The sequence below is a fragment of the Girardinichthys multiradiatus genome, chromosome 6 (genome assembly GCF_021462225.1).
Source record: "Girardinichthys multiradiatus isolate DD_20200921_A chromosome 6, DD_fGirMul_XY1, whole genome shotgun sequence".
Lineage (NCBI taxonomy): Eukaryota > Metazoa > Chordata > Actinopteri > Cyprinodontiformes > Goodeidae > Girardinichthys > Girardinichthys multiradiatus.
This window is the reverse complement of record NC_061799.1, coordinates 10,082,080-10,099,553: the sequence shown is the minus strand read 5'-3', so window position 1 is coordinate 10,099,553 and position 17,474 is coordinate 10,082,080. Positions and strand designations below refer to the sequence as shown.

Here is a 17,474-nt window from a genome sequence, read left to right as displayed (position 1 = left end):
ATTTGTATTCAGTGCCTCTGAACGATCCTGTGCTGTAGGTCTTTTGAATCATGTTTCTACCAGCTTTGCACATCACCTCAGGTGTTCCCTAGGGATCTGTCCTGGGACCCCTCTTGTTCATCATTTACCTTCTCCTCCTTGATCATATTTTCCACAAACATCATATTCACTTTTACTGCTATATGGATGACACCCAGCTCTACCTCTCAACCAAACCAAACTCCATACTCCCTCTTTTGTCTCTCACCGATTGCCTCCTTGAAATAAAATACTGGCTCACCTCAAACTTCCTTAAATTAAATTCCAATAAAAAAAGAACTTTTCTTAACAGGTACAAAATCTACATTAAACAAACTTCATAACTTTTCTATAACTCATTTTACCCTCTCCTCAGGTCAAGAGTCTGGGTGTCATCCTTGGCAGCACCCTTTCCTTTGCAGAGGAGCACTCAGCTCCCCAGCTCTGGAACTCTCTCCTACCTAATCACAACTGCATTGTGTAATTTAAATTGTATCTTTGTACTTTCTTTTTATTTTATTTTTTTATTATGTCTGTTTTTATGTTTGAGGATGTAAGGTGATCTTGAGTGTCAGGAAAGGTGCCTATAAATAAAATGTATAATCTAGAGGCTGAGGTCAATCCCAATCGGAGTTGATGGAGAGTGTTTGTGAACATCAGTTTTTGATCTAAACCAGGGGTTTCCAACTCCAGTCGAGAGCCACTGTCCTGCAACTTTTCTAGATGCACCCTGATCCAACACATTTGAAACGGTCGCTCATTACCAGAACTTAATAACATGATGAGATAATTCAGCCATGACCTTCACTTTATTATTGCCACTCTTCCATCAAATACAAATGAGGTTTTCCCTAACTTAGGTAGACAGCAGTGTCTCAGTAATTACCCCCGACCTGTCTGCTGTGCTCCGTGGTTTTAATGAAGCTGTTGGTTCATTAATGTTCTCTAGCAAACGTCTGTGGCCTTCACAGGACAGCTGGATTTGAGCTAAGCGTACATTAAGAATTTTTTTGACTCTTGAAGGCAGTTGTTTCCACAGGATTTATTTTAGGGATATCAGACTTGTCTGATTTATACATGCAAAAATAATTGAAAACCATGTTTCATGCAGATTTTGTTGGTCTATCACATTAAAATACAAATAAAATGCATTTTAATGTGGACAGAATAATTCACGAGATTCAGGAGAACTGATTTTCTAATCCTCTTATTTTATGTATATTTTGGTAAAAATGTGACTTCAGTTTTTTTCTTCTACGTGATGCTAATAATTTCCTTTTCTATTGGCCATGCCTTATTACTTACTTATTAAGGACACAGTGAGCTGTAACAAAGCAAAAGAATAGAGTTTAAAAATCAAGGATGAAGTGAAGACATAAGATGCAAAGTGACTTTTATTGCAATAAAATTTCCCAGCAAAGCCTGCTTACACACAGTGACAGGGAGAGAAACAAGATTCAACAATTTTCTGACAAATTCATTGATCCAAAGGAATTTTCTAGACTAGTTCCTGAATGTTGCTTTTTTTGTTACAGGCTCAGATGTGCAGCCTCTAGCACGTCCATAATCGATTGCAGCAGAGTCCTTTTAAAACTCAATTTTGGTGGTGCTGCATCTTCGTTTTCTGATTACAAAGACCCATATTTGGTTTTCAAATCATATATATTATAGATATTGAAGTCTGCAAGTGTTGGAACAGCATTTTACAGCAGTAAATTCAGATTCTAGCAAGAATGAAAAAAAACCAACAGGAAACCCAAACAAGAAAGGCAATTTTTACCAACTAAAAGTGTTGTACATTCAATCTTTATAGTGAATTCACGAAACTTAAAAGGCACAAATAAATCAGCAACACATTTTCCATTGCATTAATCAGTAATAACAAAAAGCATAACAGATCAGAGAGATAATGTTATGGAAATCCTGGACCAATGATGTAACCAGGGCGATCCAAAGTGTTGGCGACATGCTTCTTTATAAAGCAGAATACCTCCTGTATCCGTTCCAATTGCAACAAAAACACACCACCAATCAGACAAGCGCTAGATTAACACAACACACAGAGGATGCAGGGGTCTGAGCCACATATATGCATCGCTTTCAACTGTATTTACACATTATGGGAAACACTGCTCCCGATAATTAAAAAAAAAACATCCACTCCTACAGTGAAATATGGAGGGCACTGCCTCCGATACGGACACATACTGGTAGACAAAAACTACCTTCTTTCGTTCCGCATTATGGAAAACACTGCTTCCGATAATGCTTTCAGGATGAGAAGTGCACATGGACCAAGGGACCAGCAGGCATGCTGGAACAGCAGCCCGGTGTCAGTTCGGCACCAAAGGGAAAACCGACTGCTCTGAGAGTTCGGACCAGGCCGTCGGTCGACATGTACACTTCTTTTAGCAGATGCTGCTTTTGTCATTTCGACAGTATAACTGTCATAATTATGGAAGACACTGCTCCCGATAATTATATAGATTAAAAAAAGGCAATAAAAAGCTATTTATAGTGAACCCTGCCACTGATAAATAAATAACAATAAATAAACATAAGGGTTCTGATTCAGTGCCATGCGTTTGAGACCTTCCCCCTTTTGCTTTTTGGGAAGGTTGACACATAGTAGCTCTACAGCCGTGAGGTCTGCGACTCTGATTGGGTCAGGACTTGTTAGTTGTACGGCTGCTGCGGTGCATGTCTCGAGCTGCGAGGCAGATTTTCCTAAACCTACAGCTGCGCTCGGTGCACCGCAGGAGCAGCATCATTGTTAAATTAAAATAAAATAATCGGCCAATTTCAGCACCTTCTGAAACTGATGAGCTGTGTTTTATAAACTTATAGCTGCCAACACAAACCAGCTCAGGTATGAACATTTGGCTTCAGCAGCAAACAGCAGGCATTGTCATCATCTCAGTAAACGGATAGAAAGTCATTAGTTTGTGATACTGCCCTTTGGTGATGTATTTCTCTGAGTTTAAGTGTTATTACGACCCATTAGGATGATAAAACAAATGGAAATCCTGCTATACGTTCAGCTCATTTATGGGGTAACACTATTAACTGGTACTGACACATAAGATGGGCATGTTCTTGTAGTCATTAATAGCACCAAAGTATTCAAGATTGGGGTTTTCAAGTCTCGTGTAATTATTAAAAAGTAAAACTGGACTGAAAATAATAAGCGGGGCGGGTTATGATATATGCTCCACTTGTTAAAACTTCTGATTATACAGGTTGTGCAACTGTTGGTTGGTCACACTTCCTGTTTGCGCTGGGAGGGCCGCATTGTGAACAAGGGAGGCGGCAGGAGTCAAAGTGGGGATTTAGATATTATTATCCAGAGACCAGATGTCCCCTGCTAAGGAGTTGGCGCAGCCCTGGACGGTCCAAGTAGCCAGGGCAAACTGGTTGTGGAACAGCTCAGCGTCTGCTTCGGGGTTGTCGATCTTCAGAGCGTCGAGGTGTTTGATGAGAGCTTTGAGAGTGTGTGGGCCCGAGCCGACCAGGATGTGGCGGAAAGGGCTCTCTCTGGGGGAAACGTAGGGGGACAGGAAGTTCTTTTCCACCTGCGGGATAAAAGGTAGGAAGTTTAGGTCAACATTTGACAGTAATTTGTGAAACTTCAGGTGTTTCTAGAAAAGTGACTGGACAAATCGGGAAAACTAATATCAGTGATGTTCCAAAGTGATTTAGAAGAATAGATTGGAGTCCAGATCATGGCACTTTTAAATAATGGTGGACTGATTGATCAGCCTCGATTTCCTTAATTTTAGGAGATCGGCCAATGCTCTGCAATGCTCTAAACATTTCATTTATATTTGAGAGCACTGCCTCATGTGCACTTACAGCAAGTTTGTATTGTTTCAGTTATTGGTCCATGTTTGTTTGACAAAAGATTGGACATTTGAAGGTGTATTGTGACCTTATAAACACCTGACAGTACCAGTTATAAAAAATAAATAAATTGGTATCGGCCAAAATCGGAATCGGCAGGTCAGGCTTTTTAAAGATCAGTAATGGGCCAAAAAACTGCCATTGGTGCACCCCTACTTTTAAATGACTGAACTTTTAAAAATCACTTTTTTATTCATCAAATAAATCTTAGATTGTCTTAAAAACTTAAGATTCACAAGCAATCAATGTGAAAAATGTCACAAGCTAGATTATCAACCAATCATGTGAAAACAGGGAGGAAACAGGCTAACTTTAGCCTTGAAATCCATCAAACTGCGCCATGAGCAGGAGCAAGACAAAAGTTTCCTGATGCTGTGTTGAGTCAGAAACAAACGATAAAGCTGTGAGAGCTTCAGGTGAGGTGTTGTCACGACATGATAGTAGCTTTCCTAACCTTGTTTACCTGCATCAGAGCCAATCATTAATCCTGTCCTGTAGAAAATCTCATCTGTCCTCATGAAGTAAAATGCTGTCCAGCAACTCCATGGTGAGTGAGTAGAGTGGAACACAACAACAATGCTAATGCAGGTAATACTGATGATATGTGGTGTTCTTGTAATTATTTGAATGTCCAATACAGCATTGAGACACATCGCTACTGTGAATCAGGAACCTGGAATAAATTTAGCAAACTACCCGACCAACATGCAGACGCTTCGGAAGGAGAAGGTGCACAAAAAGGCGTCTGATTGATCTAAAAAACGAAACTGTTCTGCCATATTCTGATGCTGAGCAGAGTTTTGAAGGGCTCACCGCCATGATGCGGTCGTTGATAAGGCGACACATTTCGATGTCCTCCAGGTCACTGTTCTGGATGTCGACTTGCAGGCTGCGAGCGGCACGGCTGTACGAGCCCGAGGCGGAGATCAGCCACTGCACCGTCAGGTCTTTGGGCAACAGCTGGGGTTGCATCTGGGAGAGCAAATGAACGCAGAAATCAATATTTTTCTGAATTAAAAGTAACCCTAGGAAAATTACGGTTTAGACAAAAAACAAATAAAAATAAAAACTGGTGGTAAACAGGCATCAGCTGCTGCCTGACAAAAAAGGTTTACCAAGGTTTTTAAAAAGGACATGGCTTCATATGTTAAAATTATTCATCAACTGTTCCTACAGTTTTAAAGACATTCCAAAAAAAAGTGCAAGGATGGGCCAAAGTTTTATCCGACTGAAGCACAGAGCAACACATTCACAACTGTTGCTGTGCACTGCTTGTCAGCTGGCTGGCTGACTTTTTTCCTTTCTTATAAGCAAGATACATTTGGCAACATTTAGTAAGTATAAAACCTAACCAACAGATAGGCGGACATTTATATCTAATAATATAATTAAAGGAATTAAATCATGCTTTGTGAGAGGGAGGTATTTTTAGTTCAGATTAGCTAGTGGCAGCAGAAAATGCAACCCAGACAGATACTGGTTCCTTATGGATACAACTATACCAGCGGTTAAATCGGTCAGTTTGGCCAATAGTATCCCAACTCACCTGCAGAACCTCCTTGACCTTTCCATTGATCTTGAACACATCGGAACGTATGATCTTGTAGTACTTCATCACATCCATCTGCAGCAGATGGTCATGGACAAGCCTCAGAACTATATGGCCAGCAAACCTGCCTGCAGTCTCAGCCAGCTGAGGAACCTGGCTGGATGTGGCCGTGTTTAGGTTCTCCAAAGTGTCCTCCAGGGTGCCAAAGTACTTGTAGTCCTGAGTGGGAAAACAGGAGGACAAATGCATTTATATAACAAGGCGATCCTCAGCGGTTGGTTTGAGGAGGGTCGGGTTAAACAGAACTTGCATTGAATAAGAATGACTCACTGAATTGTCTGTAGTGAATCTAAATGATATTGAGGGAATTCCAGAGAAGGCAAGGAAAGGATATGCGGCGCTATCCAACTGCATTGGCTCCAGGCTTAAAACAGCAAGAAGGAGGAAGAACATTAGAACAAACTCCACAAACACCAGATACGTCCATAGCATTCAGGAAGTAGACTTGTTATTATGGACACCATGTCTGATTATTTGTGTCTTTATCTATGAAACACTTACATATTTGACTCCCAGTTGCTCTTTGCAAATTGATTAAAAAGAAGCATCTCTTTGTTTTTTACCTATTAGACAAAACCAAAAATACGTGATTTCAACATTTATAAAAATGTTTGAAAAACAAAATACTATAAAAGCTGAATATTTACCTCTTTTAGTGTGTTTTCAATCAGGGAGTGCATTAAGGGACTACCAGCTACTTTAAATCCATTCCGACCTTAAAATAAGAAATTAAGACTCCGTGAAAGGTAAGAAAACTACCTTATACAGCATCATGATGTGCTTGTAAAACATATTAGACGCCAAAGCTATTTCTAATAGGAAACGGTGTGGAGAATACCTGTTACGATGCCATCCAGGTTGATGTAAGAGAAGGCTTTCATGTGCAGAGAAGACAAATATCCCTATAGGTGAGACCAAACACATGTTTTAAATTCATGCACAACAATAAAGTTAGAAAAAAAAAACGGAATATTTGTAAAAAAAAAAATAAATTAGCTCCTCACCTCTAACCACTCAGTGGCACCAACACTTCCGTATTCTCCAGCACTCCAGCTAGCAAACACGATGCTCCTCCTTGGCTTAAAACCATCTGTCAAAAAAGGCAACAGGTGTTTATTTGTAAGGTTTTCAAGCACCACGCCTATAGAGCCCCTCAAAGAGTTCTGAACGATCCCAGGAGCACAACAGAACAGTTTCATCGCTTTAAAGCGAGCTGACTCTCACCATTCTTCACCATATCTGAGATGGATCGTGCCAGCTCCACGAGGACGCTGGTGCCAACAGTTGAAGAGGCGAAGCCTGGACCCCATGCGTCCCTCTGGGCCCCGATAACCACATATCGGTCTGGACAGAGCGAGGAGAGGGTTGTTGATGATCCCTTTCAGACAGAAGCTGATTTCTCTCTTCTTGAATTTGAATTTCATTTTACCTGAATCGACAAAGCCTTTGATGACCCCGAACACATTATGGATCTTCTTCTCAGCAAGAACGTTGTTAACCTCCACAGTGATGGTGTCGCTCTCATCTCCTAATCTGTTGTAACCTTCCCAGTTTTCTGGCTTATTCTGCCCCCTGAGTTGTCTGTGGGGTCCACAGAGAAACATATAATTACAGAGTTAATTGATAATGTGCAAAACAAAAATCGGAAGATTACTGAAGGCTACGCTTGAGCTTTACTTAAGGATTCTGGTTCCAGTGCCCATTGTGATGGTCTGCGCCAGGATTCTGGGCAGGCCTGAAGACACCACAGGAGGAAACTGAGTGTGGTTGAAGGAGGGAAAGCCTGGGGTATAAGGATCCCCTGAGCCCATGTGGACCTGTGGGAGACCCACAGGAGAAGGTTATGAGATCTGATTCTACATTCATGTTTGATATACATTCATCTTTCATGGAAGCAGAAAATGTCTGAATTTCAGCCAAACTAATCTTTCTATTTAAGACCAAATGATAACAGCCGATACTAGACTGAACCACACACATCCATTGATAGTACTGAAGTCTTAAAGCACAGCAATTAACGCACAGTAGTAACTATCCAGCAGGGGGTGCTCTAGCATCAGCCTGACTATTGCAGACTCTTGTTGACTTTATACAGTAGGGTAAGTCAGTAATGTTACAGTTGCCCTGTTGACTTGTTCCATTAAAGTTCTGCAACAGGAGAAAAAGAATCTTCATTGTAATCTTCATAAATATTAAGATACAATGATCTAATAATTCCCCAATGTGGGCGTAATTATTCCTCATGCTACTTTAACTTGTATCCTAAATTATAGGTCAGCTATTATTGGTAATTCCATCTATGTCCATAAAACATGAAATGTATGAATATTATGACCATTTAAGGGTCTTTAGAGTCAGGAAATACAACATACTTGTCCATCTAAAAACATATTAATAGCATCAAAGACTTAATGTTAGAAATTCAATTCTAAAAGTGAAACAAACAAATAGATTCACTGGACACGGAATTATACATTTCAAGTGTTATTATGGCTATGGCTCATAACTAATAAAACCTCTAATTCGGTTTCTCATAAAATTATATAAGACCTATAAAAATATTTTTTAATACAGAAATGTTATATTTTTGGCCTACAAAGTCATGGAGAAGGCTGACTTTACAGACAATCACTGAAGCTTTGCACAAGAGGGATAAGCCACAAACAATCAGTGGTAAAAAAGCTATATCCAAGTGGATTAATGGAAAGTTGAGTGGAAGGAAAAGGTGTGGTAGGAAAATGTGCACAAGCCACAGGGATAAAGACGAGGATTGTGAAGCAAAGTTTTTTCAAGAATTTTTAGGGAGATTTTGCTCAGGAGTTGAGCGACCCATGTACGGAAACCTTGGCCTGTCACAGGTTTGGGTCCCGGCCCGCTGACAATTGCCCCATGTCTTGCCCCTCTCTCCACCCAATTTCCTGCCAGCTCACTTTCGAATAAATTGAGAAAAATAAAGGCCACTATTAAATATATAATAAAAGAAAGAGTTTCAGGGAGATTCACAAGGTATAGACTGTGGCTGGAGTCAGTGCTTCAAGAGTCTTATCTGGGCTAAGAGAATCGGACTGTTGCTCAGTGGTCCAAAGTCCTCTTTTCAGATCAAAGTAAGGTCCCAGAGTCTGGAGGAAGAGTGAAGAGGCACAGAATGCTCGTGGCTTGATGTTACCACAGTCAGTGATGATCTGTGGAGCCATGTCATCTGCTGGTGTTGGTCCACTCTGTGCTGAGTCCAAAGTCAATGCGGTGATCTACCAGAGCACTTTAGAGCGCTTCATGCTTGACAAGCTTTATGGAGATGCTAATTTTATTTTCCAGCAGGACTTGGCTCCTGTCCACACTGCTAAAGGTACCCGCTTTAATACCACAGTGTTGTTGTGCATGACTGGCCAGCAGAAATAGTGGGACCATCAAGTTTAAAATGTTCTGTGCTTTAGAACTAATTCATTTGTCTAAAAGCCTGAACGCACTGATATAACATCAAGTGGCTCACTCACATGTCCATAAAGTTCAGTGTTCTCGCTGATCTCGTAATCATTTTTGTCTGGGTAGATCAAAACAGCAGAGGCGTTCATTTTGGCAGCGTTGGCCACCTGTAGGCAGAAAGAGACAACATGTAAATGTGCTAAATTCACAAAGAACCAAAACTTAAATAAATACTTTACAACTTTAATTCACAAACAATTTGTTTCAAAACCAGCCACCTTCTCTGCAAAGCTGATCTTTCCAGCTCTGACCAGCATGACTCTGCCGTTCATGTCGATGTTCTTGTCCCGCAGCACCCTGAAGTCAACCTCCTGGCCGTAATGAGCATACAGCACTGCACCCTGGGTACAGAGCAACAGTCTGGTTAGCGACAGACGTCAGGTGTTACGTTTTTCTCTCTGTTTTGGAGCATGTTGCCTACCGTTACTGATCCATTGCCGCTGTAGGACAGGAATCCCTTTGGACGCTCTTCTGACATGTTCCTGAAAACGATTTTGTTATAGCCAGACGTTGGGGGATCCTGAACCTTGATGAAGTGCTCATCCGTCCAGGTGTTCATACCGTACTCCTTAAACCTCTGCAGCACTTTGTTACCCAGTTTCTCATCTTCAGGAGAACCAGCCCGGTGGCTGGCTTGAGAAAAATCACTACAACAGAATATAAAGACAATTTCAGTGGTAGTTCAAGTTTTTTTTTTTTTTTGAATGAATAGGTAAACTATCTAATCACCTGAAGGCTTGTTCTATTTTGGCTGCGGTGAATTTTTGAGCGAGGAGGCTTTTGACATCATCCCAGTCCATCAGGGGGGCGGCGCCGGTCTCATGGGGAACATCGTTTTCATTGAGGCTGATGGAGGACGCACAGACGGGAGCCACGTTCTTCTCCCCATGTGACATGTAGCCAATTAAGATTCCTGGAAGCAATCAAATGATTTAGGCGAAAAGAAAAAAACAGAGAAAATAAATGGCTTGGAGGAGGTCAGAGATTTAATCTATCAGCATCTGGAAAACTACACCAACTTCATTTAGATAGACCACATCTTTCCTCTTAGTTAAATCCATACGTTTAATTTGTGGTTTGTGTGAATAGAAAAAAGATCATTTCATTTCATTTAAACTTTAACTGATCTGTCTGTGCCAGAAAGCTATGTCAAGCTGCACTACTGTCAATTATTTGTTCCAGATGACACCAAAGCCTCATCTTTGTAATGTGTCTGACGTACTTCATTTCGCTCAGAAGCAGACGACATGATCCATGTCACACTGCCGCTACTCATCCTAAACACCAGTTTAGTGTGTGGAAACTCATCCTTTAGCACCTGCAGCTTACCAATGATGAAGATGAGGAGGGTACCAGAAGCAAAGTAGCACAGGTTCTTGGGTGTGTGGCCAAGCTTTTGAACCACGTAGGGTTTGCCGTTGGAGTTGTGATGATGATGTTCTCCCACGCCGTTTTCCCCGACCTCCTCATCCATGTCAGACGACAGCTTCATCTCCACATTGCTGTTGTCACCTTCCATGTTTTGGGTCAGGCTGAATCGCGTGTAGGTGTGTGGCTCACCATTAAACTATTTAACAAGAAGAAGATGCAGAAGGAAGAATTTAAGGATTAAAAGGTAGCTGTTCATCTTAAACCGAACCAATAAATACTACTCTTTAGGTATCTCAGCTCAGTCCCATATGGGTACATTTAAGTACAACACACTCCAGCAACACCAGGTAGCTGCACATCCACAAACGTGTGTGCATACAGCACCTTTCCAAGTACAAACTGTTTATTCAGTGACTTATGAAGATAATTGGTTTCCTTAGATTTTGTTTAGCGTTGTCAGAGTTAAGGGGTCTTAATGTTAATTGAAAACCTTCAGTTTTTTTCATCTTCATGATTATAACTAAGTGGCTTTTGGGTCGTGATGGTTCCAAGCTACGTTCTTTTTTTTAGTACTCCTCACAACTTTGTCATTTTGGTTTTTGCTGTGACTTCAATCACTGAAGGAAAGTTTTACAGTTTATATTCTGGTAGGTCTGAGACAAACCACTTTCCGAGTGAATGCACAATAGGATCCAGTGAAAAGCTGATTCTGATCTAGGTTTCATTTCCCAGAAAAAGAAACTTGGTAAACCTGCGCAGTAAAATTCATACGCAATTCCTACAGTCATTCCCACCCACTGCCTGGCTTTTCCCAAAATCCTGCATGACAGTGCTAGGATTACACAGTCTGGGTGGTATGCTTCTTTGGGGCTTCTCCACACCGTAACTCTCCCAGATGTGGGGAAAACAGTAAAGGTGGACTCATCAGAGAACAATACATGTTTCACATTGTCCACAGCCCAAGATTTGCGCTCCTTGCACCATTGAAATCGATGTTTGGCATTGGCATGAGTGACCAAAGGTTTGGCTATAGCAGCCCGGCCGTGTATATTGACCCTGTGGAGCTCCTGACGGACAGTTCTGGTGGAAACAGGAGAGTTGAGGTGCACATTTAATTCTGCTGTGATTTGGGCAGCCATGGTTTTATGTTTTTTGGATACAATCCGGGTTAGCACCCGAACATCCCTTTCAGACAGCTTCCTCTTGCATCCACAGTTAGTCCTGTTGGATGTGGTTCGTCCTTCTTGGTGGTATGCTGACATTACCCTGGATACCGTGGATCTTGATACATCACAAAGACTTGCTGTCTTGGTCACAGATGCGCCAGCAAGACGTGCACCAACAATTTGTCCTCTTTTGAACTCTGGTATGTCACCCATAATGTTGTGTGCATTTCAATATTTTGAGCAAAACTGTGCTCTTACCCTGCTAATTGAACCTTCACACTCTGCTCTTACTGGTGCAATGTGCAATCAATGAAGACTGGCTACTAGGCTGGTCCAATTTAGCCATGAAACCTCCCACACTAAAATGACAGGTGTTTCAGTTTCATTGTCCAACCCCTCTATGTAAGAATGTGTAAAGCACTTCCTGGTCCACAGGAAATGACAAAATAGTGCGCCTGAAAATACAACCAATCTCCACCAAAGTAAAATCCCATCAGTTAATGGTCTTTATAGCAACATTAAATAATACTTTAAAAGTATAGTAAACTGAACCTCATGTGTGATTCTGGAATCTAAAAACACTACATTCCTCCAAATTCATTATGTTCCCAGCTTAGGCAAGTTGCAGTTATCTCTGAGGTGGCAACAATATTAATATAAAATCTGATGAATGTAGCACAACCTTTAACTAACTAAGTGTTTAAACAGGAATTTTAGTTACATTACTCACAATTTTGGATATTGTCGACCTTGCTTGTTCCATCGCTGCTTCTCAGGAATCTGAACACAAAAAGAAGACTTTTTATTTACCGGACAAAACCATTTGGGAGTTTGAATAAAACAGCCCTGTAATAAAATCAGCTTCAAACCCCATTTATTTCTCAAGAAGAAAAATAACATTTTCACTTTCCAGTAAGTAAGAAACACGTTTCAGTCAAATTGACGAAATAACTCTGTTTCCAAAGGTGTCCCACCTCTTGTCAAAACATCCCCAGGGTTTCCTGTGCAGCTAACTTGAGAGAAAGCCCCGTCTCCGAACACAAAAGAGCAGTGTGCTGCACAGGTGAACACAGAACAGCGCTACAATGTGAATGAACTCAGTCACCTGCAGAATCCAGAAACCGACCAGCGCTCCATGGGTCTCAGTGGGGAAAAATATATAGAAAAAACATCACTAGCCAAACCCAACAGAGTGTGTTTTAAAAGAGATCAGGTTAAGGTTTTCTCCCACCTAAATAAATAGGAGCAAACTCAGCACAGATGTCCTTTTAGATACCATGCTTTACTAAAAAATTAGCAACACCGTACAACAAGAGCAAATCTAAAAATGAAATGCTGGGATATAGAATTATAGAGTACTCAGTGCATTTTCTAACAATTCACTGCAATCTGACACCATTTAGCCTATCTGTGGCCTTCAGCTGCTATTTTTCTTTTTCAATCAGGGCTGCAGAGGTCAAGAAGACAAAACAAGATCAGTCTAAAAACATCCTTCTGTTTTGGGAACTTTACCAACTGCAGTCAAACCAGGAACAAAAACTGAAAAACTTAAAAAACAAACCTGTAATGCGTCTGTTGAGCAGACATTTAACCTCTTTTGGAATATTTACACAAAGAAATACATGTTATGTACAATTAAATTAAAAAGTTGGCAGTTTATGCTAAGCTGCTGTTTGAAAAAAAGGGATGTTAAGAGATAACAAAATGCTTCTCAATGTATTCTTTGTATTCTTTCACAGGCTATGAAATAAAAACGGGGCATTTGAATAACTGCAAACAAAATGAGGAGCTCGGAGTAGTAGAGAGGAGCCAGTTGAGGTGGCTCGGGCATCTATACCGGATGCCTCCTGGACGCCTTCCTCGGGAGGTGTTCCAGGCACGTCCCACTGGGAGGAGGCCCAGGGGACGGCCCAGGACACGCTGGAGGGACTATGTCTCTCGGCTGGCCTGGGAACGCCTTGGGCTCCCCCCGGAGGAGCTGGAGGTGTCTGGGGAGAGGGACGTCTGGGCATCTCTACTGACTCTGCTGCCCCAGCGACCCGGTCCCGGATGAAGCGGAAGACGACGAGTACGAGACGAGTATGAAAATTAGGTTAATCAACAACAATCTTACCTCAAAGGCCTTAGTAAAGGCCCTGACCTTTAGCTGACCCTTAAAAAGAACAAACACTGACATCTCCAAAACAACACGTGTTTATCAAAACCGTAGTAAGCTCAATGAAACAGTTTGACCCTTGCAAGGCCTACATAGATGCTGCAATTTTTGCAGCTTCCTATGTAAATCTGTTGGACATCGAACACTGTATGAGGAATCCTTGTGTGCCCCAAAGAAAGGGTAGCAGGACCAAGCAACACTGCATCACGACCTTCAATCAACGTCTGTGCTTCCAAAAGTGGAACAGACAAAAAACTTGAACTTCCAGGTTCGAGTTCGTTGCGCAGTAAGTGTATGACAATAAAGCAAAGAAGGAAGCAGCAAGCTCTGGAAACACTTCGGTTATTCTAGGCGTTGTGAAGCACAGCTAACTTTAGAATATGGCTTGGCAGAAGACAACCTTGATCTTTCCAACCTGCAGAGGGACCAGGAAGATCACACATCCCCCCTTTGGTGTTCCTGACTTCACGGTAATGTTTACGTCTGGCTGCTGTGGGTTTTTAAAGTGGTAAAGATGAGACGAACTGTGAATCTAATTACTCTCCAAGGTGGGCAAAGCCATTCTATAATCTCACATACCAAACATACCGGACTTTTCAGAGCTAATTCGTTAATCAGATTTGCAAATTAAACTACACCTTTCGGACGCAGAAATCTGTGGGTAAAAAACAGAACACAGACTGCATTGTGCATTCAAACGTATGCAAACAGTGCAAAGCACCAGCCCACATATAACAGGCATTTGTGCTTCACCAGCTTGTCAGACATAGCTCCAGCTAAGAGGCACTGCGTGTACTATAGCAGCGTTCGAGGGTTTTTGGACACGTGTGTGCGGGACAGATAGGGAGACAAAAATCGAGTCCCACCCTCGAAGGATCGCAGCGGGCAGGACGCCCTGCTCCTCTGAGCTTTGGCAGGAGATTAGGGTTGGACTCCGTGCACTTGTTGTAGTCAAGGTTTTTCAAATAAAACACAAAGAGCCAACAGCTATTGTCTTCGGTTACCAAGATATTGGAGGGTGAAAGAAAGTACAAGTTCCTCCAGTACTACAAGGCCAAATAAGGAAAAACTGCTATAATTGGTTTCACAGGCCAAATAGGCTTAACTACTTTGGTTTTAGTAAGTGCCCAGAAAAAAAATGTTCCTTAAGAAGGTTGCAGAAGAGTTTTGACATAATGTTACAAGAACATAATAAAAGTGACATTAGATATTATTTGGCACAACTTATCCCTAATGGAGATGAACCAATCAATCAGGCAGAGACCAGAATCGACCAAGTTTTCCTCATCAGTTTTTTTCTCCCATCATTTTAACCCATAAATCCATCAATCTTTGACTGCCTTTTTAATCATTAGTTAACCAATTCTTCTCCAACTAAGAACCCAGAGCACATATTTTGTCTCTTTGTTGTGTCAGTCTTTAGACAAATAAATTGGAATAAATTGTCAGACCTCAAAGAAATCGGCTTCAGCCAGGAGAAGCCAGATCGGTGCACCTCTAATTATTAATGATTCTGTCTCTTAATGACGAACAGCAACAGATAAATGCTATTAAATACAGTGTCCACAGACATAATAATAGTGTTTATCTAAGTCCCTTCTGCAAGAACGCTTAGAGACTACTGTCTGCTATAACAGTAAAACACAGTTATGGAGCACTGCAGCAGCTAGCCTCACAATGACAAGCAACCAGGGTAGCTTTTCATAAATTGATGCAGCACTTCTACCAGTCAGGAACAGGCTTTAAATACTTGGTTACTGAAAAAATAATTACTTTTTTCCTACCAGAGTAAAGCACAAGGAAGTGCTATACTCATGAACTCCCTGAAACCTGAAGTGAAAAAGAGGTAGATAATTACTTGTCTAATTACCGTGCACACACACACACACACACACACACACACACACAAGTGGCATGCCCATGACGTAATGACAGTTCTGTTCGGAGTTTTGAACACACATACACTAAACAAAGAATAAAATGGACCCTGGAAAAAAACAGTACAGATGATGCACTTACTTGTTCAGGTGGAAAAATAACTTCCACATAAAGCATAACAAGTTGCAGAGAAGCTCCACTTGAATCATACATGTAGACTGTATCTCTTTATTTCTAAGCAAATATACCATGATGGATATGAATAAACAAGAATAAAATATTTTGTGAATTTCAAAAAGAAGTCTTAACTACTCCGTCCAATATTTCAGAAATCAAACAAATGTTGAACAAATGTTAAAGATTTGTAAAGGAGGAGGTGGTCTATCCTTTTCTAGTATATGCTAGAACACAAACACAGGGAGACGGACGCTGATGAGGGAGAAAATAATTACATTTGATATAAAAAAAAAAAAAAGTAGGGGTGACGGGTTCATAAGAGTCATTGTGCAGTGGTAAATCATGTGAGAGTCACACTGGAGGAAAGCTCAAAGTAAACCCTGAGAAAAAGCACGAAGCAAACCAGTGAGGCAGTCAGATCCCACTCTACAAGCCTGTGCATGATCTACAAACCTGGAATAGAACCAAAGTTATTGATAACAGATCGATTGTTTTACTCTGTGGGGTTGCACAAAATGTACTTTGTTAATGCTGAATGCATTTTTATTTTTTTCATTGTGCAATGTTAATAATAGTCTCAAACTGAACATCATGTTAAAGCTACAACCTGCTTATTACACCGCCAGTCATGTGCTGGAGCAATATATCAGTGAGGTACATCCTGCATCATTAAAAAAAAGGGCGCCTGGCCACGATGTTCCTTCAGTGGACTGTACTAAAAGATAAGTGCTGTCCGCCAAGGTCAGGAGGTCCTCGGTGACAGCGCTGCCTCCCTGTGCTAAGGGTCAGTAAAGGAAACTAAAGTCGAATTTGGTAGCGCTATATCAGTCTAAATATATGGCTGAACGTGACTACCGGCTTCCTCAGTTATGGCGGCCTCGCTGCGCTGGCAATGTGACAACCTGAAGGGCTGAAAGCGAGGAGCTGAGCAGTATAAAACAGGAAGTAAACGTGTACTCACAGAATGAACAGGTGCTTTTACCTTCACTGTACAGGTAATTGTTGAGGAAAAAGAGCTTTGCGTAACGTTATGACCTGTGTTGAACAGTCAACTGCAATCCGAAATACTTTAATAAGAATACATTTTACTGCGTTGATTGGCTCATGAAGATAAGAGTCTTTCCACGCGCCAACCTTTGAACTTGTGTCAACTTAGCCGACTCTAGCACGGGTCAGATAGACTTTATTAAATGGTAATATAAACACCCACCTTCACTTCAGCGCAGAACAACTAGAATCTCACCTTAATGACAGCCCCAGACACGAGGAAGGTTTTACGGTCAGATTCTCTCTCTTGCCGGTCCGGGTGCCCTTGAGCAGCAAACCACGCTGCTTCCAGCTTTATCTTGCAGATTGGTCCAGCGTAGCGTGCGTAACCAACACGTCACAGCCAGCCATCGCGAGAACATGATGTCAGTGCTCCTGGTGCTCTTTTACAAAGAGGGGCCGGGGGTATTTCACCTCTGGACTTCAGCAGATTTACAATTTAGTGAATTACACAATGGAAACTGACACATTTATACAACCTTGAAACTAAAGAGCCATTAGATTTGAAATAAGGTCACATTCAGGGATGAAAATCACCCAGGTTCTACTATTTATTGTGATGATTCAATTCAGTATATTCAACTCACAACATAGATTATAACCCAAAGAGAATAAAAAAAGAATAAAATTTGGCAAGAAGGTAATGAGAACATAAATGACACTAATCACA

General features: G+C 41.3%; 1 protein-coding gene across 2 annotated transcripts; it reads right to left on the bottom strand.

Annotated features, from left to right (window-relative positions):
• Positions 1 to 1,394: 1,394 nt before the first annotated feature.
• LOC124869863 (transferrin receptor protein 1-like) lies at positions 1,395 to 17,110 on the bottom strand. Of its 2 annotated transcripts, none has more exons than XM_047368038.1 (18): positions 17,001 to 17,110; positions 12,278 to 12,327; positions 10,340 to 10,577; positions 9,740 to 9,923; positions 9,432 to 9,657; positions 9,229 to 9,351; positions 9,022 to 9,117; positions 7,205 to 7,344; positions 6,957 to 7,108; positions 6,752 to 6,871; positions 6,532 to 6,617; positions 6,366 to 6,429; positions 6,175 to 6,242; positions 6,029 to 6,090; positions 5,798 to 5,891; positions 5,465 to 5,686; positions 4,732 to 4,890; positions 1,395 to 3,590 (listed from the first exon to the last, which is right to left on the bottom strand). In XM_047368038.1, exons 2-18 carry the CDS (start codon positions 12,308 to 12,310, stop codon positions 3,348 to 3,350), a joined length of 2,310 nt encoding a protein of 769 aa, XP_047223994.1. In that variant the 5' UTR covers positions 12,311 to 12,327; positions 17,001 to 17,110; the 3' UTR covers positions 1,395 to 3,347. The 2 variants fall into 2 exon arrangements, with proteins under 2 accessions (XP_047223994.1, XP_047223995.1); XM_047368039.1 differs by lacking the exon at positions 17,001 to 17,110 and adding an exon at positions 16,968 to 16,989.
• Between the last annotated feature and the right edge of the window lie 364 nt (positions 17,111 to 17,474).